The sequence below is a fragment of the Diabrotica virgifera genome, chromosome 2 (assembly GCF_917563875.1).
Source record: "Diabrotica virgifera virgifera chromosome 2, PGI_DIABVI_V3a".
In the NCBI taxonomy this organism is placed as follows: domain Eukaryota; kingdom Metazoa; phylum Arthropoda; class Insecta; order Coleoptera; family Chrysomelidae; genus Diabrotica; species Diabrotica virgifera.
The window spans coordinates 160,168,084-160,188,873 of record NC_065444.1 but is presented as its reverse complement, the minus strand read 5'-3'; the positions used below and the strand labels follow the sequence as shown (position 1 = coordinate 160,188,873).

The following is a 20,790-nucleotide window of genomic DNA, read 5'->3' as shown; positions in this document are numbered from 1 at the left end:
TCAAATAGAATATTTCGACGTGAAATATCCAAAAAATTAAGCACTTTTTGGGGAAAACCCATTTTAACTTTTTTGAAGTATTTAAAAAAGCTTTATTTCTGTTTTTATAAAAAGTTTCTAGCATTAAATTTAAGCAAGTTACGTTAAAAATAAAGTTGGTCCCTTCTGTTTTGGCAAAAAAAGTGGGATGACCACCCCCTAATTAGCAACTTAAATGAGATTAATCGTTACCGCTCCACAAATTATTTTATTTATGTTGTGTTTATATAATCTGTAAGTTTCATCGATTCAAAGTGCTTATTTTTTAAAAAAATTGGTTTTAAAATAAAATTTTTAAAAATTTTAATTTCGAAAAATATGCTTTTTTTCAAAATAACTTAAAAATTGTTAGAGATATCAAAAATCTCAAAAAACAAAAACAGTCAGCATTTGTTTTCTGAATATCATGTATTTTTTTGTTTTTCTGTTAGACAAAAATTTATTAAGATTTGGAGTTTCTAAATTTCCATACATTCGTGATCAGTGACTCGTTCAACCCCTTTTAACTGCAGCTCTTTCAAAAATAAGGACTATGAACCGATGAAACTTACAGATCATATAAACAATACATGTACATGAATTAGTACAATGTACCAGATGTCAAAGATATGGTCACACAAAAAATTTCTGCTATCATCAATACAGGTGTGTAAAATGTGCTCTAAATCACAAAACAGCTGATTGCCGTAACAAAATTAGATCTGATCTAGTAAAGTGTGTACTTTGCGGTAATAACCACCCAGCGAATTACAGAGGATGCAGTGTACATAAACAACTGCAAGAAGCAAGATTTCCAACCTTAAGAAAGAAAGAGTCACCGAATCAACTACAAAACCAACAGCTACCAGTGGCTACAACAAATATAAGTACAACACAAAGACCTACATATGCTCAAATGGTAAATACCAACCAACAAGATATTACAATGGTCACTCAGGCAAATGACATGCAGGAGTTAAAGAATATAATGAAAGGGCTTATGGAACAAATGAGCACCATGCTAAACTTATTAACAACACTTGTCTCAAAAATGAACTAATGGCTAATACACTAAAATTTGCCATATGGAATGCTAATGGCTTGACACAACACAAACATGAGTTGTATGCATTTATAGCTAATCACCAATTAGACATAATACTGATTTCAGAAACACACTTCACGAAAAAAAGTTTCATAAAATTTCACAACTATAAAATATATCACACAACACATCCAGATGGAACTGCACATGGTGGGACAGCAATCATTATAAGAAACAACATCAAACATTACCAGACAACTCACTATCAAAAAGCACATATTCAGGCCACAAATGTAGTTGTAGAAGACTGGACAGGACCTATAACTTTTTCAGCTATATATTGTCCACCAAAACATTCAATTAAACAACCAGAATTTAAAACCTTTTTTGATACACTTGGACTTAGGTTTATTTGTGGCGGAGACTACAATTCAAAACATCTAATGTGGGGATCTAGACTTATTAATACCAAAGGCCGTGAACTACAAAAAGAAATACTAATAGATAATCTGAACATAGTAACCACAAGGGGGCCAACATACTGGCCTACAGACCCTGCGAAAATTCCAGATCTCCTCGATTTTGTTATAGTGAGAGGAATAAATGAAAAATACTTTAAACCAAAGTCTTGTTACGATTTATCCTCTGACCATTCACCTGTTATCATAACTGTAAGCAAAAACATAACAAAAATAGAAAGGAGCTGTATATTACACAACAACAAAACAAATTGGAGTTATTTTAGATATCAAGTAAATAATCAAATCAATTTAGACATCCCACTAAAGACCGATAAACAAATCGAACAAGCAGTAGAACATTTTAACACAGTTTTACAGGAAGCAGCATGGAACTCAACACCATTACCTACAAATCGACATATGAACAAACACTGTTCCAATACAATACATGAAAAAATAATTGAGAAAAGAAGACTCAGAAAACAATGGCAATTATCAAGATCACCTCAAAGTAAAACAAACCTCAATAAAGCACAAAAAGACCTAAAAAAATTGATAATAGCAGAAAAAAATGCAAGCTTTCAGGAATACCTACAAAAACTAGATGCAACTCAAGCTACTGACTACTCGTTATGGAAGGCTACAAGGACTCTACGAAGGCAGAACTATACAGTCCCACCACTAAGAACACAAACAGGACAATGGGCGAGAAGTCCTCTAGAAAAGGCCGAAACATTTGCGACACACCTTAAAAAAGTCTTTACATCAAATGAGGGAAGTTACTCACTACAATCTGAAGAAGAAATTATTTCGATACTCACAAAACCTTATCAACTAGAACTTCCTGAAAAAAGATTCACAAAAAATGAGGTAAAAAATATTATACAACACAACATCGATCCAAAAAAGGCTCCAGGATACGACCTGATTACAGGAAAAACTCTTCAGCAACTCCCAGAGAAAGGCTTCCAATTTCTGACACAGTTATTTAACTCTATAATGAGACTAGGTCATTTCCCATCACAGTGGAAACTAGCACAAATAACAATGATACCAAAGCCAGGAAAAGAACCAGAAAATGTACAGTCCTACCGTCCTATTAGTCTTCTTCCCGTGGTATCCAAAGTTTTTGAAAAGCTGACACTTACTAAGCTAATGCCTATACTAGAAAACAAAAAACTAATACCACCACACCAATTTGGGTTTATAAAACAACATTCAACAATACAACAGGTACATAGAATTGTAGAGAGAATCAACGAGGACTTTGAAAATAATAGGTACTGCTCGGCGGTATTTCTGGACGTAAGTCAGGCATTTGATAAAGTCTGGCATAAAGGCCTATTATGTAAACTAAAACAGAATTTACCTACAAATTACTATATACTCTTAAAGTCATATATCACCAACAGAAACTTCCAGGTAAAGTATGAGAATGAATACACAAACATACAACAAATTCTCGCTGGGGTGCCCCAAGGAAGTGTACTAGGACCTATATTATACCTTATATTCACTGCTGACTTACCGACAGATACACATATCACTACAGCCACATTTGCGGATGATACGGCAATACTATCATCGAACAAAAATCCCAAAATAGCCTCAGAAATCTTACAAAATAATCTAAATAAAATTCAACAATGGATGCCAAAATGGAGAGTCAAAATTAATGAAAACAAATCGCTACACCTAACATTTACCACGCGTAGGGAAACATGTCCGGCTGTATACTTAAACGATAAAGGAATCCCACAAGGGGATGAAGTCAAATATCTAGGTATGTACTTGGACAGAAGATTAAACTGGAGGAAGCATATATTTACTAAGCGAAAACAACTGGGTCATAAGTTAAGAACCATATATTGGCTGTTGGGCAAAAAATCAAAACTATCAACTGAAAATAAAATATTAATCTACAAATCCATCCTAAAACCAGTGTGGACTTATGGGATAGAATTATGGGGAACCGCCGCACATTCCAACATTGAAATCATACAAAGATTTCAGTCCAAAATATTGAGATCAATACTAGGAGTTCCATGGTTCATAACCAATGAAGCCATCCATCGGGACGCCGGACTACCATACGTCAAAGATGACATCAAAAAGTGCGCGAAAAAACATACAGAAAAACTTAAAGTGCATCCAAACGTGTTAGCAAAAAATTTAGTGAATAAACCGCGTACTGTTCGTAGGTTAAAACGAAAAGTTCCGTTAGAGTTAAGTGAACAATAGGTACTAAATTAATGTGTATAAGTTTATGTCAGAAATAGTCAGTGTTGTAGGCTAAGTTTTAAAAAAGGGGTGCATCACTGGATGCCTCCCTACATGTCATTCCTAATTATTGTCAGTCCTATTACTTATTGTCTGTTATCTACCTAAACATTTAGGTTTAGATTGTATAGATAGATTGTAATAAATGTGGGGTTAAAAAAAAAAAAAAAAAAAAAAAAAAAAAAAAAATATATATAAACAATACATACACGAGTCAAGAAACTTGTGAAGCCGTAACGATTAAGTTCATTTGAGATACTAATTAGGGGGTGATTTTCCCGATTTTTTTACCAAAAAAAGGGACTAACTTTATTTTGATCGTAACTTGTTTAATTTTGATGCTAGAAATTTTTTTATAAAACAAAAATGAAGCTATTTTTAAATACTTTAAATAATTTGTAATGAGTTTTCCCCGAAATGTGCTTCATTTTTGGTAATTTCACGTTAAAATATTCCATTTGGATTTGACGAATATGAACCTATTTTTCATTAGCTATAACTCTGCTTCTACTAGATATGGAGACGTGATATATACACCATTTTTTTATACTTTTTACAGGCTATATTTTTGCTGAGAATGTTTTTTCACTATTTGAGTTATTTGCGAAAAACCGTCTAAAAGCGTGGTTATTTCGTTGAAAAAATGAACATATTCACTGGAAAATAACTCGAAAATATTGACTCAGTGAAAAAACTCTATAGAGCAAAAGTTACTTAAAATTAGTCAGTTTATCCATTTCCGGACTTACTTTGGACGAATATTTTTTCACCCCAAAGAGGGGGTGAAAACCACCCCCAAGGCAAAAGCACATACCGGCACAATATCACTTTTTTTGACTTGTTAGCTATGTGTATGCCAAATTTCATGTCAATCCGATCGGTTCTTTAAAATTTAGAGGTTTTGCAATATTTTACTGTTAAAGAACGTACCATACTGTAAGTAATGATATAGTCGGTTCGCTAAACTCAGACGCAACTGGCTAGATATTTTAGTCGATAATTTTTTTGTTTTTTGCCAATTTTGCAAAAATTGGCAAAATTACTAAATACTTAGTGATTATTAACTATTTAAAAATTATTTTTTGCCAATTTTGCAAAATTATCGACTAAAATATCTAGAAAGTTGCGTCTGAGTTTAGCGAACAGACTATATAATATTAATATTTACAAAATGTTTACAATAAATATGTATAAAAAAACATTGATCGCATTGATATAGACATAATACGTGAACTCTTTTGGAACAAAAATGTATTTATTAGAAAGGAGTTGTAAAGAACAAAAAGTAAAATGCAGAAAACGCATTTCTAAAAACGAAACAATTTCTCACCAACCAATATCTTGATCTAACTCTAAAATATTGCATGATAAAATTCTATATCTATATACAGAGTATCCTACTACATCGCATATGCGCTGTCGTCTTTTTCTTCATGTGCCGTCTCCTCCAAGAAGTTTAGCAACCATCATGACAAGTGGCACTTTCGATACCGCTGCTCTAAACAGATCAGCCGAAGTGCAATTAAAACAAGCTCTCAAATTGTTTAACTATGAGATGCGTCTCCTTCTACGACTTCTTCTACCCTGTGTTCTTCTTTGTATTATTAATTGCAACAAATTATAACAATCGCCCCTCATGACATGTCTCATATATTGCAATTATCTAGGCACCTGGATGCTGACAATTAGCTCGTTACGTCGCCTGGAAAACTTTAAAATGTGGATATGCCTCCGAATTCTAAATAGTCTAAGAGCTAGTGAACCCTCCGACTAACGGTCTTCCTGTAAGGCTAGAAATTTGTATAGTGATAATTCATAGCACACCAACGCTAAAAACCATGACCTGGCAGGCATCAGCCCTGCACGTGTATCTACCAGGTGAATCGAAAAGTGCATAGTTTAGGGGAAAAATAAACTTTCTCCTGTAAACTTTAAATTTAAGTATGTGTTTAAGTAAGTCATTTAGAAGAAATGTGTACAATGACAGGCGATTCTGAACAGCATAAGACCTTACCAGGCGAGGGGAAAGATTAGGGGTTTTTCCTAAAATTATTTTTTGCATCGAACCAAGTTTTTTTAGGATTTTTGAATCATTCCAAACAGAAAAGGTCTCTAGTGATTTTTCTCTTAGGTTAAAAGTTTTTGTTATATAAGCGATTAAAAATTTTGAAAGTTGCGAAATCGGCCATTTTTAACCCTAAATCGGACATGTAACTGTAGGCAGATATTCTTTAAATATTTATTGATCAAATCCCGAAGAGTTTTTTGCAATACAATATCGAAAACCCCTTTGTTTTTTAATTGCTAATCAAGCGGGCGCGACACTGTATTATAAGTGAGGACGTTTGAGTTTGCATAAATTCATTATCTCGAGAATGGGCACATCTGAAAAGAAATCCTTAGACAGGTCGATTTTTGTTTTTAAATTAGGACTTTTTGGCATATATAATATTAGTGACGTCATCCATCTGGGCGTGATGACGTAATTGATGATTTTTTTAAAATGAGAGTAGGGGTTGTGTGATAACTCATTTACATTAACATAAATTTATACAGGGTGTACAAATAAAATTTATCTTCTTTTTGTCTAAATTAATTTAATAAAAAAAATTTTTTTTGTACACTCTGTATAAATAATTATGTTAATGTTTATATTACTGAATAGAAAACTAAATATCCTTTCAAATGAACTATCATACAACCCCTACTTTCATTTAAAAAAAATCATCGATTACGTCATCACGCCCAGATGGATGACGTATCTAGTATTATATATATGCCAAAAAGTCCTAATTTAAGAATAAAAATCGACCTGTCCGAGGATTTCTCTTCAAATTTGCCCATTCTCGAGATAATGAATTTATGTAAACTCAAACGTCTTCCACTACAGTGTCGCGCCCGCTTGAGTAGCAATTAAAAAACAAAGGGGTTGTCGATATTGTATTGCAAAATACTCTTCGGGATTTCATCAATCAATATTTAAATAATATCTACCTACCTTGGTAACATTGAAATTTTTAGTTAAATGTCCGATTTAGGGTTAAAAATGGTCGATTTCGCAATTTTCAAAATTTTTAATAACTTATATGTACATATAACATAAACTATTAACGTAAGAGATAATCACTAAAGACCTTTTCTGTTTTAAGTGATTCAAAATACCTAAAAAAACTTTGTTCGATGCAAAAAAAAATAATTTTAGGAAAAACCCCTAATTTTCCCCTCGCCTAGCAAGGTCTTATGCTGTTCAGAATCGCCTGTCATTGTACACATTTCTTCTAAATGACTTACACAAACACATACTTAAATTCAAAGTTTACAGGAGAAAGTAGTATTTTTCCCCTAAACTATGCACTTATCGATTCACCTGGTAGATACACGTGCAGGGCTGATGCCTGCCTGGTCATGGTTTTTAGCCTTGGTGTGCTATGAATTATCACTATACAAATTTCTAGCCTTACAGGAAGACCGTTAGCCGGAGGGTTCACTAGCTCTTAGACTAAAAAGTTCTATGGACTGATCATGTTACAAATGAAGAAGGTTTAATAGTCGGAGAGATAGAAGCGGATTTTTGCGTGATAAGTAATATGGAAAAACTATACGGGGATATGTTGAATTAGCTGTGTACATGACTTTCCCCAACGGCCGGAAACCAGAGTGGGGACGAGGGTAGGTATAAGGGGTCAAAATCGAGGTTTTTATTATTTTTTTTTGTGGCGCTCATGATCGAGATAGTGTAACAAAATTTGGTAATAAATAGGTCCTGACGTAGCTAAGTAAAATATCCAGGGGCGGAACGCTGGGTGGCTGACAAAGGAGTGGGGGCATGGGTGAATATAAAAATTATAAGGGAATTTTTGTGACGTTCGTGATCGAGACAGTGAACCAAAATTTGGGAGTAAGTAGATCATGACGTAACTAAGCACAATCTCTAGGGGCGGAGACCAGAGTTAAGGATGAGGGTAGTTTTGAGGGGTCAAAATCGCAGTTTGTATTATTTTTTTTGTGACGCAGCACAACATTTGTCCCCCACGCAGCATTCCGCACCTGGGATTTTACTTAGTAATGTCATGATCTACTTATTCCCAAATTCTGGGTGCACTATTTCCATCACAAACGGCCAAAAAAGTCCCTTATATTTTTATACTCACCCCTGCCTGCCACCCCTTTGTACCCCAAGCAGCGTTCCGCACCTGGAGATTTTACTTAGTTACGTCATGACCTACTTACTCCAAAATTTTGGTGCGTTTTTTGGTACTCCAAAATCTCCATCATGAGCGTCACAAAAAAAATAATAAAAACCGAGACTTTTATCCCTTATAACTACCCTCGTCCCCCCCTCTGGTTTTTGCCTCTGGGGATTTTACTTAGTTATGTCATGGTCTACTTATTTCCAAATTTTGGTGCATTATCTCAATCACGAACGTCGCAAAAAAACCCTTATATTTTTTATATTCACCCCTGCCCCACCCCTTTGCTGGCCACGCAGCGTTCCACGCCTGGAGATTTTACTTAGTTACGTCATGACCTACATACTCCCAAATTTTGGTGCACTATGTGGATCATGAGCGTCACAAAAAAAATAATAAAAACCGCGAATTTGACCCCTTATAACTACCCTCGTCCTTCACTCTGGTTTCCGGCTCTGGAGATTTTACTTAGTTATGTCATTGTCTACTTATTCCCAAATTTTGGTACACTATCTCAATCACGAACGTCGCAAAAAACCCCTTATATTTTTTATATTCACCCCTACCCCCACCCCTTTGTCGGCCACGCATCGTTCAGCCTATATAAATTTTACTTAGTTACGTCATGACCTACTTAATTCCAAATTTTGGTGCACTATCTCGATCATGAGCGTCACAAAAAAAAATAATAAAACCGCGACTTTGACCCCCTGTAACTACCCTCGTCCCCCACTCTGGTTTCCGCCCGTTGGGAAAAGTCATGTACACAACTAATTCAACATATCCCCGTATAGTTTTTCCATATTACTTATCACGCACAAAATCTGCTCCCAGCTATTAGACTATAAGATGTGTGAAGAGAGGTCATGAACTAGTAGAAATTATTAAAAACGGAAAACATCATATCTGAGAGATCTATTTAGACAACAGAGATATAACTTCCTGCAACTAATAATGAAATGACAAATAGGAGGAAATCTAATAGGATTCAAATGAAAAATGAGGAAAAAGCACAGGACCGAGATGAATTTGCAGAAGTCATCGCCAATTTTCATTAGAGACGACAAGTAAAGAAGAAGAATTATGTTAATGATATGAACATAACGACTACATGACAAATGATTACAGAAATAAAGATGATTATTCTTACTCGATATAACGTCACGATTATCGTATATTAAGTCAATTTGAGCTTTAGCCATATTATACAGGAAATCGGGAAAATAACTTTGTTCCCTTGTTAAACATGATTTTACTAATTTAATTGGTTCAACGCTGCATTCTTTAAGATTCCTAAGAAAATCTTCTCTTGGAGATACATACAATTTTTCTTTGTTTAAACATACTCCCAAATCTTTAAATGATTCCTAAAACAAAAACAAAATATTTATAGTACACCTATATAATTATTATGAACCAAAAATTGAAAAAGAACAAAAATAAAACTAAATATTCACAAAAAAAGTCACGTGTTTTTTTATTTTTCTCCGCATAATTATTTTATTCCAATTTTTTTTTTTGAATTCATTCATTTGTTTATCTTCCGTCTCATTTTGATATTTTTTTTCTAGAAATATTTGGCGCCCATTTTTCTTTCAACTTAATATTCTGTTCTTTCACAGCTGGGTCTGTGCAATACAAGATTATTCAGAAAGTTATGCCCTTCATTATCTTTTATTATATTATCATCTTCTGATCATTCTTCAATTTAAATTACATTAAATATAAATAATATATTCTATTGCAATCCAAGCCTCATTGATATTCAAGGTTAATTTTAATAACAATTTTGTTGTAATATTTTTTATCACCTTTGTTCACCTGTTCACCTTGTATCACCTGTTTAAACACACCTACGTAATAATCTAGATGATAGCTTTATTGTTCTACATTGGTTTCTTTTTTTTTACATCCTCCTACTCAATCCTCAAAACCTTGGTAGGGCCTCTAGATACCGTTATCTCGCTGTTTCCAATTGCTGCGATCCTGTTCAAGATGGACGGCTCCTTATGGGAATTTTCCCACTAGGGTTTTCATTTGGTCTGCCTATCATGTTGGAGATCTACCTCTTGGTCTCCGACCTTCTACCTTTCCTCCTACTTCCAGTAGTTTCATGGCCGCCGTTCTTCTGGCTATGTGGCCGATGTAATTTAGATAAGCTTGGTTTACTTTTTTTAATATTACCTTGTCATTTAGCGTGTCCAGGACACGCGTATAGTTCTCCTGTAAACCACATTTCGATGGCTTCGATCTTAGTCCTGTTTTTTGTGAGTTCATAGCGTAGCTACAGGAAAACACAATTATACTATCTACGTATGCTAAAAGACCTTAATACAAAAATTAGGACCCAAGACACGTTAACCCATTAATTAACAAGGTGTGAAAAAACAAGAAAAATGAGAATTTTTTAAATAACTTTTATTATGATAATGTAACTAAAATAAATAAACAAGAAAAAAAATTAAAACATGTTTTTTTGCAAAAAACTGGGTGTTGCGTAGACATCACCTGTCAATGCCGTGTTCCATTTGTGGCAATTCTAAAAGTACCTAGTTAATATGAAGGTAAAGGTTGCAATTTTTGCATGTATAAAAATTGTCTGACTGTGACAAATTTGACATCTTCTTCGTACTTCTGCCTTCTGTGGCGTGAGTAGGTACTATTTTGGAATACTTGGATTTTACGTGATAGATTTGATGATGGATTTGCTATTTTTTTCTTTGTGAAATTTTTATTTTTACAAGCAGCATGACTGACTGGCAACTTTACTCATCCCTTCTCATATTGGAGGTGGATACACCAATCAAAAACGTACAGAATGTATTTGAATTATGGCAGTAAATGTCAACCATAACATAACAGATTTGCAGGTCTAGTCTTAAAAATTTCGTTGCCGCTTATATTACTATTTGACCGGTGCGCGGTGATGCGTTTACGCAACAGATAAATTTGAAATTGATTAGAAAAAAAGTTCTTTCTTGTATATACTTATTTATATGAAACACATCACCTTTAAAATCTTGTGGAGCCAATAAAGGCAAAAAAACTACTTATTTATTTTACAGAATAAATTACGCTTATTTGAATTTCACATGTTCAAAAGTTAAGTTATTCTCATTTTTATGGAAATATATTCTATACAAACTTTAGAAAAATTATAAAATTTATTCATTTTTTAGTAAATGGTAAACGTTAGCTTTGTGAAAACCACTTACATTATCCTCGTGAGTGGGTTATGCCAAGTAAAAAAATATTATTTAAGGTGTTGCGTAAACGCATCACCGGCACAAAATGGGTTAAACGAGTAAATGACTGCAGTTAGAAAGGAATCGAAGGAAGAACAAACGATTAAATAATTAAAAGCAGATTAATTAATCATTACAAAATCATGGATAACAGATGAGATCTTGAAACTAATGGATGAAAGAAGAAAAGCCAAAAAAGTGACCCAAAAAAATATAAAATAATAAATACATAATATATATATCAATAATAGGGCAGTCAATGAGGGTATTTGGCTCCGATTTCCATCCTACTACATCGATGTACTTGATATTTTCACAGTAAGTAGGGAACAACTCAAGAAATAAAGTCTACCGTATATACTATGGCGCTTTTTATCTTGGGGCGGTTCCCTCCCCCCCCCTAATTTTTGGTGAAAATAACCACGGAAATGGCTAGCAAACCTAATTCTAAGCAAAATTGTTCTATATTTTTTTTGAAAACTTAATATTTTTGAGTTATTTGTGGTTGAAAACTGGCTATTTTCATTGAAATAAGTATTACATCTTTTCGAACGGCTTTTTGCCAATACCTTAAAAACTATGAATCTAACTAAAAACTATATAAAACATTTTGTAGTTTATAAAAAACTAAAGACATTCGTTTCTTAATAAATCTTCTAGTTATAATACAAAAAGATATATGGTAGGTGAAAAGAGTTTGTTTTTTCAGTGCATGCTCAAATCGGTGTATTCAACTTGAAATAAAAGAGAAACGGTCAATTTTAGGTGTATAATGCTGCTCACACCTTTTATGGTACTTGAAAATGCCTTTAGTGAGCAATATTAAATGTCTATTACATTCAAAATAAGCAAGATATGCTGCAAACAAATTGATCACTAATGTATTTTAAGAAAAAATGAGAAGTATATTTAACCCCTCGTCCACCAGAATTTAAATGCATTGGTTTTCTTCTACAATACGTTTAACTATAGTGTTATTTCAATGTTTAAAAAGTTGGACGGGTTTAAAATGAATCGTTTTTGAAAAAAATAAGATCAAGTTATAGAGCGCATTTTTAAGTTTTCTTAAAAATCTTCTTTTTTTCCATGTAACTCGAAAATAATAAGAGACATGAAAAAAAGATTCCATATAAAAATGTAGGGATTTTTTAGGTAAAAAATTTCCTTTGGTTTTTTATTACTGTATCTCTTATCATTTTCAAATTATATGGAGAGAAAGAAGATTTTTAAGGAAATTTAAAATTGTGCTCTATAATTTGATCTTATTTTTTCAAAAACCATTCATTTTAAACCCGTTCAACTTTTTGAACATAGAAATAACATTATAATAAAAAATATTGTAGAAGAAAAATGATGCATTTAAATTTTGGTGGATGAGGGGATAAATATACTTCTCATTTTTTCTTAAAATACATTAGTCATCAATTTTTCTTGCAGCATATCTCGCTTGGTTTGAACGTAAGCGACATTTAATATTTCTCATTTTAAAGGTCTTTTAAAGCACTACAAAAGTTATTGAGAGCATTACACACCTAAATTCGACCTATTCTCTGTTATTTCAAGCTGAATACACCAATTTGAGCATGCATCAAAAAAACAAACTCTTTTCACCTACCATAGATTTCCAAAGAGTACCAAAGAGTCCACGAGTCTTTACCCGTGCGCCATCATTTAAAGCATACGAAATAAGTCGATGATAAGTCGGAAATTGAAATTTACTAAACGCAACAGCAAGTGACAGTAAGTAGCTACTGCTCCTATCACGGGTTAAAATTTGAGTTATCAAATATGTGTTTTATCTCGCCAGGTATTAATGACGCACGGGTAAAGACTCGTGGAGCCAACTGTATCCATTTTGTATTATAATTAGAAGATTTATAAAGGAACGAGCGTCTTTGTTTTTTATAAGCTATAAAAATGCTTTATACAGTTTTTTTAGTCAAATGCATAGTTTTTAAGGTATTTGCAAAAGACTGTTCAAAAAGGTGTTATGTTTCAATGAAAATTGACAATTTTCAAACACAAATAACTCAAAAAGTATTAAATTTAAAAAAAAATTATAGAACAGTTTTTGCTTAGAATTAGGTTGTCTAGCCACTTTCGTGGTTATTTTAACAAAAAAAATGTTCACCCCCGTGAAGCGGTGGGAACCGCTCCCAAGATAAAAGCGCCATAGTATATAGGGTAGACTTTCAATTATGAGATAAGTAGGGGCTATTCCCAAAATTTCATTTGTTCTGTTCTTGCTCTCATTGACTGGCGTATAACAAGGAAAATCAGAAAGTGAAAGAGAAACAGCAATGGAAAGAAATTAAAATTCTACAGTCAAAATACGATAGTCACAATGTACATAAGAAAGTTAAAGAACTCCCAGATGGGTTAAGATGGAGAAGGACTGAAAATATAGGAAAAAATAGCGTGGAATGAATATCCAGAGAAATAGGCCTGGATCCCTTGTACCAAAAAAATTGAATAATAGCAAGCTGAAAATTTGTTAATAGCTTAACGGTATCTAGTCGGACAAACTTTGATGTACAAGAACACTGGAACAGGGGAACTTTTAATTGTGGAACAGTTTAAGAATTTGGAACGTCAGATTACGAAACGTCCCATGTATTTTGTCGGACGGAACATACAATTGATTTGTTACCCTTTCATTAATCTCTTATGCAAAAATCATACTGCTATTACTAACCAATACGATTAATGTCATTTGACATGTTCTTTGTGTTCCACTCATTAAAATTCCCAGTTGGTGATAAACACCAGTCTGATTTTTGCATGAGAGTTTAATGAAATGGTATCAAATCAATTGGATTGGAAGTTCTGTCCGACAAAATACATGGAACATTTTCATAGTCTGATGTTCCAAATTTTTAACCTGTTCCGCAAGTAAAACTTCCCCTGTTCCAATATTCCCATACATCAAAGTTTGTCCGACTAGACAACGTTAAGCTATTAACAAATTTTCAGCTTGCTATTAATCAACTTTTTTTGGTACCAGGTCTAAAATCATCCGGTCACACACGATCAAATTAATCCATTTGATCGTGTGTGACCGTGATTCCAACGAAATCGTACAATTTTATTGCAGACAGACTGGCCTGCCTGCTGCAGTACTGCAAAAGTTGATATCATAGAAGATCTTGTCGAACGGTACCGCAGTACCGTGAGTGGCCGGTTTCACAAGCAGCTATTCAGGGTACTGACAATGCAACCAAATATTAGTCAAGAGAATTAAGGTTTTTGTCGGGACACTTGAGCAGCCAGGTTGCAAATGGATTTTTTGGGTACTATGTGCCTAATACATTATAAATACAAAAATGCCCGTGACAGTTCGGAATAGAAATTTAGTTATTAACAAATAGGGTCAAAAATGGCAGTTTTTTCGTTTAAATCGCTACAGGCAATTTTTCTTTTTGTAGATGAGCCAAGGTTTAAAATGGCACTTTCTGAATTTTGGTCCGATCCTTTTTTGTTTCGGAAAGTGCAAAATAAAACTAAGATTTTAAAAATAAAAAAATGTGCTATAACTTTTGCGAAAATGGCCTTAGGACTTTCATATTGCACGAAAAGTTGAGTCAAACATTCCATGTAATGCACAAAATTTTTTAAGACGATTCATTAATTAGTTTAAACTTTATTCAATTTGATTTTCGCAAAGAGCTTTTTTTTGCAAAGTTATTGTTCCAAAAATAATAATGACATAGCAATTCTGTGGAAACCACATGCAAGAATAATAGTTATATTTTTAAAGTATTGAAGAAAATCATTAAAAAGTCGTTTTTATCACTCCGAAAAAAGTTTAGTAAAATAGAGTCATTTTTGGCTTCTAAACAATTTGAATAATTTTGTTAATATTGACTATAGAATAAATCTACTTTGGGATTTCAAAAGCTGGTATTTTTGTAGGAATTATCAGAAAAAAATTTTGCCTAGGTTAATTAGGTTTAAAGCTAGCCACTTTTATTATTTAATTCGCAGTTACTTCTACATAAATCAAATTCTCCTGTGTTAGTTCTCAAATAGTGTTAGTTACCATACTACTCCGAAACGCCTTGGCCGATTTTTATAAAATTTTACACGTTTATCCTGTAGGACGTTGAAGAGGTTTTAATCTATTCTTTATACCCATAAGTTATAAGGGGGTTGCCCCCTGACATTTTTTTTATTTTTTTGGACAAAATTATCTACCTTAATTTTATATGATGTAGAATTAAAAAATACATACAACCCTTAATTTTCACTCTTCTAACACCAACCCCTATTTGATAATAGCCATCTATATATTTACATCTATAAAATTCTCCTGTCACAGTGTTAGTTTCCATACTCCTCCGAGACCGCTTGACCGATTTTTGTGAAATTATATATGTATATTCGGTAGGTCTTAGAATCGGTCGTAATCTATTTTTCATATCCCTGAGTGATAAATGGATTTTCCCCTAACATTTTGTAATGTTAGGTGGGGTTGTTTGTACATAACGTAGTCTATAAGACTACGAGTACATACAAATTAAAAAAATTATTATCAAAATCCATCAACAAGTTCCAGCGATATTAATCGCAGCATATATTTGCAGAATCAGTTTCATTTTTTGAGTACATGTATTTTAGTAATTCCCCTCTACCTGCCACGAATTAATTCCGTTCGGACGCCATTTTTAAAGCTTTATTAAACACTCGGTTGAGGTTCAAAGTTTACTCAAACTTTTACACATAACCTATATATCTTCAACTTCAAAATGGTTCTAGTTAGGTTGCTTAATTGTTATAAACAAATTAGCCGTCAATTAAATAAAAAAAAAGTGGCTAACTTTGACCGGAATTAACCTAGGCGAAAAGGTTTTCTTTGAAAATTCGTATAAAAATACCAGTTTCTCAAATTCCATCGTAGTTTTAGCCTACAGTCAATATTAACAAAGTTAGTGAAATTGTTTATATGCCAAAAATGACTCTATTTTAGTAAAATGTTTTGTGAGTAATAAAAATAACTTTTTAATGATTTTATGATTTTTTTTAAAGCGTTGAAAATATGACTATTTTTCTTTCATGTCGTTTTCACAGAATTGCTGTATCATTATTATTTTACGAACAATAACATTGTGAAAAAAAGTTCTTTGGGAAAACAAATTGAATAAAATTTAAACTAATTGACGCATGGTCTTAAAAAATTTTGTGCATTTTATGGACTGTTTGACTCAACTTTTCATGCAATATGAGAGTCCTAAATTCATTTTTGCAAAAGTCATAGCAAATTTTTTATTTTCGAAATTTTAGTTTTATTTTGCAATATCCGAAGCAACAAATAATCGGATCAAAATTCAGAAAACGCTATTTTAAACCTTGGCTCATCTACTAAAAAAAAATATTATAAATAAGACATTTAATTAGCCTATTTTACCTGTAGCGATTTAAACGAAAAACTCTCATTTTTGACCCTTATTTGTTAATAACTTAATTTCTCGTCCAAACTGTGACGGGCATTTTTGTATTTATAATGTATTAGGTATATTGTAGCCAAAAAACCAATTTGCAACCTGGCTGCTCAAGTGTCCCGAACATGGTATGTTTTTGCCTTATTTCCCTGGTGTATATTGGCGCCAGCGGTAACAATAAAACGTAAAATGCGCTGGGCTACGTACGTATGTAGCACACGCGGCTAAATTAGGGTTAAAAGGTTCAGACACGTAATACTCAAAATGTCTATTTTCTTCTTGTGGTGCTTTCTTCTTTAGTGGAAGTTAGCGACTACACTGGCAAATATGTATCTGACCAATGCGGCTCTAAACATAGATGTTGAGTCAAGGCCGATCCAGTCTCTCATATATTTCTAAGCCATGAAATCTGGCGCCTGCTGGCACCTCGTCTCCTTCAATCTTACTCTTGATGATTAGTTGCGCGAGGCGGTACTTTTCGTTTCTCATTATATGTCCCTGATAGCTAACTTTTCTCACTCTAATAATTTTTAGCAGTTCCCTATCTGTACCTATTCTCCTCAGAACATTTTTGTTGGTGGTGTGGGTTGTCCAAGGTAATTTTAAGATTCTTCAATAAAGCCAGAGTTCAAAGGCTTCTGACTTGTTCATTAATGTTATTTTGAGTGACGACATCAGAAAACGACATCTAAGGCTGATATTAATGCTACTGTACAAAATAAGTTTTTCATTTTGATAAACCCTTGTCGGGCTACCTCTATTTTCGCTCTTACTTCTTGTTTATAATCAAGTTGATTGTTGAACCAGCAACCAAGATATTTGTATTGGTTCACGTATTCAAGCTGTTGGTGGTTCACATAGGAAGGAGTAAATTTTTGTTCCTTGATATTTTCATATCTTCGGTTTTCACAGCATTGATCTTCATCCCCATTTTCTCACAACTTTTTAACAGTATCTGCAGACTATGATACGTATCTGCAAGGCGGATGTTATTTACTCTTTGACCGTTTATCTTGATTTCTTCTGAAGAGTGCGATAAATCGTTCGCAAATATTATCTCAGAGTAGACATTAAACAGTCTCGGTGATAGCACGTAACATTTTTTGACACCTCTTTGTATTTCAATTTGCCTTGACGTGTTACCATTGGTCTTTAGGATTTTTGTCTGAATCCAATAAATAGCCTCTACAATTTTAGAATCTCTTTTGTCGTCTCCAATGTCGTTCAATCTATCTATAAAAGTCCTGTGCTGTACGCGGTCAAACGCTTTTTCAAAATCTCTAAAAAATAAAAAATGATCTGATTGCTGATCTTTGTACCTTTCACCTTTGTGCCAGAGTTTGAACACAGAATATTGCTCCTCGATTCTAAAATGTCTGTAATAATTTGTTTTTCTTCTTTTAAACACTCATGTAAAATTGGTGATTGTAATCAAATTAGTTATTATATCAAAGAAAATGCTGTATCCTTATATTTTAAATCAAGTATAATAAAAAACCGTAGAAAAATGGTACTTACCTTTAACTCATCCTCAATATAAAAGCCATTTGCAACGCAGTTAGATATTATTCTTAACTTGAGAAGTTCAACAAAATGTAGACCCATTTCAACAAAAGCGCTTCTTGTAACTCTTCCTGTTACTAAAAAATAATTTACAACTTAACCAAATTTTTATTATTAAGAAATTACATAAAATTAGTAAAACTTGTGGTATTCCACAAAAATCCCCAAATACAAATAAATAGTATCATCCTTCAGACTTCCTAAAGCTTCATAGACCTGGGTAGAGAGCTAAGTAGTCAACTAGATCATTAAAAAAATTAGACGACCGCGACGCATTGAAATAAGGTCTGGTTTCATGAACATGCGTAAAGACTTGGATATTAAAACAGTATGACGTAAACAAATTGAATTCATTCGAAATCCGATTGTAACGTCGAATGTTAAGTATAAGCTGGACCAACAGAACTACAAATGAACCAATGCCAAAAGAATGAACATACGTCCTCATCTGGTCAACGCTATCAAAATTAGAAAGACGTCATATCTAGGACACATATTGAGCCATAGGGAATTTGAGCATCTCCAGGTAATATTATAACGCAAGATCAAAATAAAAGGGATATAGGACGACAAATAATCTTGGCTACGAAACATCGGATATTAGACCCACACAACAGGAAATAACATAATTCATCAAGCCCAGAACACAGACAATATTGCCATATTGGTCACCAATCTTAATAGAGAAGGCACTTAGGAGAAGGAGGAGTAAACCTTTTAATATCCTGTCCATAAAATCACCCAATTCTAAAAGTTTAAACGAATAAAACCTTGAACCACTTAAAACCAAAAATAAAGTTGCTATAGACAAGGCCGGCCTCAGGTGTGGGTGAACAGAGTGGTAGTATGGTGGTACTCCACCCTCAGGAACTGTATAAAGATAAGGATATAAACACCGAATAGCGATAAAGGTATTTATTGATAGAACCGACACTAGGGTAATTCTACCCCGGGAGTACTTCCGAACACTGACTAATTACTGATACGCGATTAGCTAAAGACTGATGTAGACTGATGAATGCTCTTTCTCTAGGCCAGATATCTTGGTTTTATAGAAGCTTAAATTGGGTCATTGGTGACACGATGCCCGCGTGATTTGTATATTTAATTAAGGTATATAATTCTACTTTTGTCAGCACTTTCGTGTCATTTCCAAATTATATTGTTGATAATTGACCAATTTGGATCTAAACTAATAATCTACGTGTGTGAATATAAAAACAAATAAATTCGTGCAATCTACTGGGTGATATAATTATTCTGTTCAATATCGGATATGAATTCTGAATATTTGTTATTGGACATACTGCCCGCCGGAAAAGCGGTCCCAAGTGTCAGTGTTCGAAGTTTACAAGTATAACATAAACATAAGATATAATAAGTATATTTCTAATATTACAACATAAATAGTTTATTAATAAATAGTTTAAGAATAATCAATATTTCTCCAACTGTTAACTTAGCTTTCAACGTCCGACTCTATATTTAGATCAAAATTGGGACTATTAGATGAAAAGGTGTTGAGAGGGATGTCGGCTTTGGAAGTCGACGGGGAGTCGTCTCTCCGGTTACGAGCTATTGTAGGTACCTCGTGTTCGGGTTTCTGACTAAGTGTTTTAACTGAGCGACATTTTCGTGTAACAGGACAGTATTTCCACAATATGAGCAGACCAATCACCACTATCGAAGTAATGACCCCGGTGGCCGTTAAATACGCCCAATGTGATTCGTGTATCTTTCGCCAAGGCGTATGCGCGACTTCTTGCTCCAGACTCTCTTCTTCCAATAGTATAGTACGGAACTCATCTCCTTGTGTGTTAATGTGTGTGGGTTGAGTCGTACTTAACTTACGTCGTGTCATCGTCAGCAACTGCGCTACGGGAGTGATCGGAGTCTTTAGGTGACTGGTTATCGCTGTCTCCACTCCACTGCTAGTTGGGAGTAGTGTAATGTTTTTCGTTTGGGCGATGCATCGGGGCGAGAGTTTCAGAAATGTGACTCGCTCCAGAACTCTTTCGTTTCGATTTCCATCACAGATAATGGACAGGTGTATCGGAATCGGTGTGATTATTAACCAGAGGTTGGGTGTACCCATCTTACTCCACTGAGCTTGATGTATTGCCCGGGTAACCACTGGACATGTGCTATTCTTAGATCGCTCATAAATTTCTTCCAGTATACAGTTTGGTTTGGTATCCATGTTCATTACAGCCGTTGGGGAGCACGCTATCTGTGACCGTGCCAACTGTAAGCATCTTGCTTTATCTTCTGCGGTCAATTCGAAGTAGTGGAGAGTGTTATAATCTACAATCAGTAGATTTCTTGGGGCGACAAATGAATGCAACACTGACCCCTCGACCTTAAGTGGTATCGCAGTGACCTTGAGCATGTTGTAATTATTTCTCCCTGTCACTATGAAGTAGCAGATGACCTTTATATATTTGTCGTCATGGCTAACCTCCGTTTCTATAATGGGTTGTCGTCGTATTTCCACTCCTTGTGGTAGTATCTTCTCTGCTCTTTCTATTAACTTGGCTATTTGACCCGGCT

At 33.9% G+C, this 20,790-nt stretch overlaps 1 protein-coding gene across 1 annotated transcript in view; it reads right to left on the bottom strand.

Annotated features, from left to right (window-relative positions):
- LOC126879692 (uncharacterized) overlaps window positions 1–20,790 on the bottom strand; it is a 98,457-nt gene that overhangs the window by 9,627 nt on the left and 68,040 nt on the right. The window contains exons 3-4 of the mRNA XM_050642880.1: window positions 18,196–18,317; window positions 9,145–9,361 (exon numbers count right to left, since the gene is read on the bottom strand). Of these exons, the coding sequence (XP_050498837.1) occupies window positions 9,145–9,361; window positions 18,196–18,317 (339 nt within the window). The remainder of the gene's footprint in view (window positions 1–9,144; window positions 9,362–18,195; window positions 18,318–20,790) is intronic.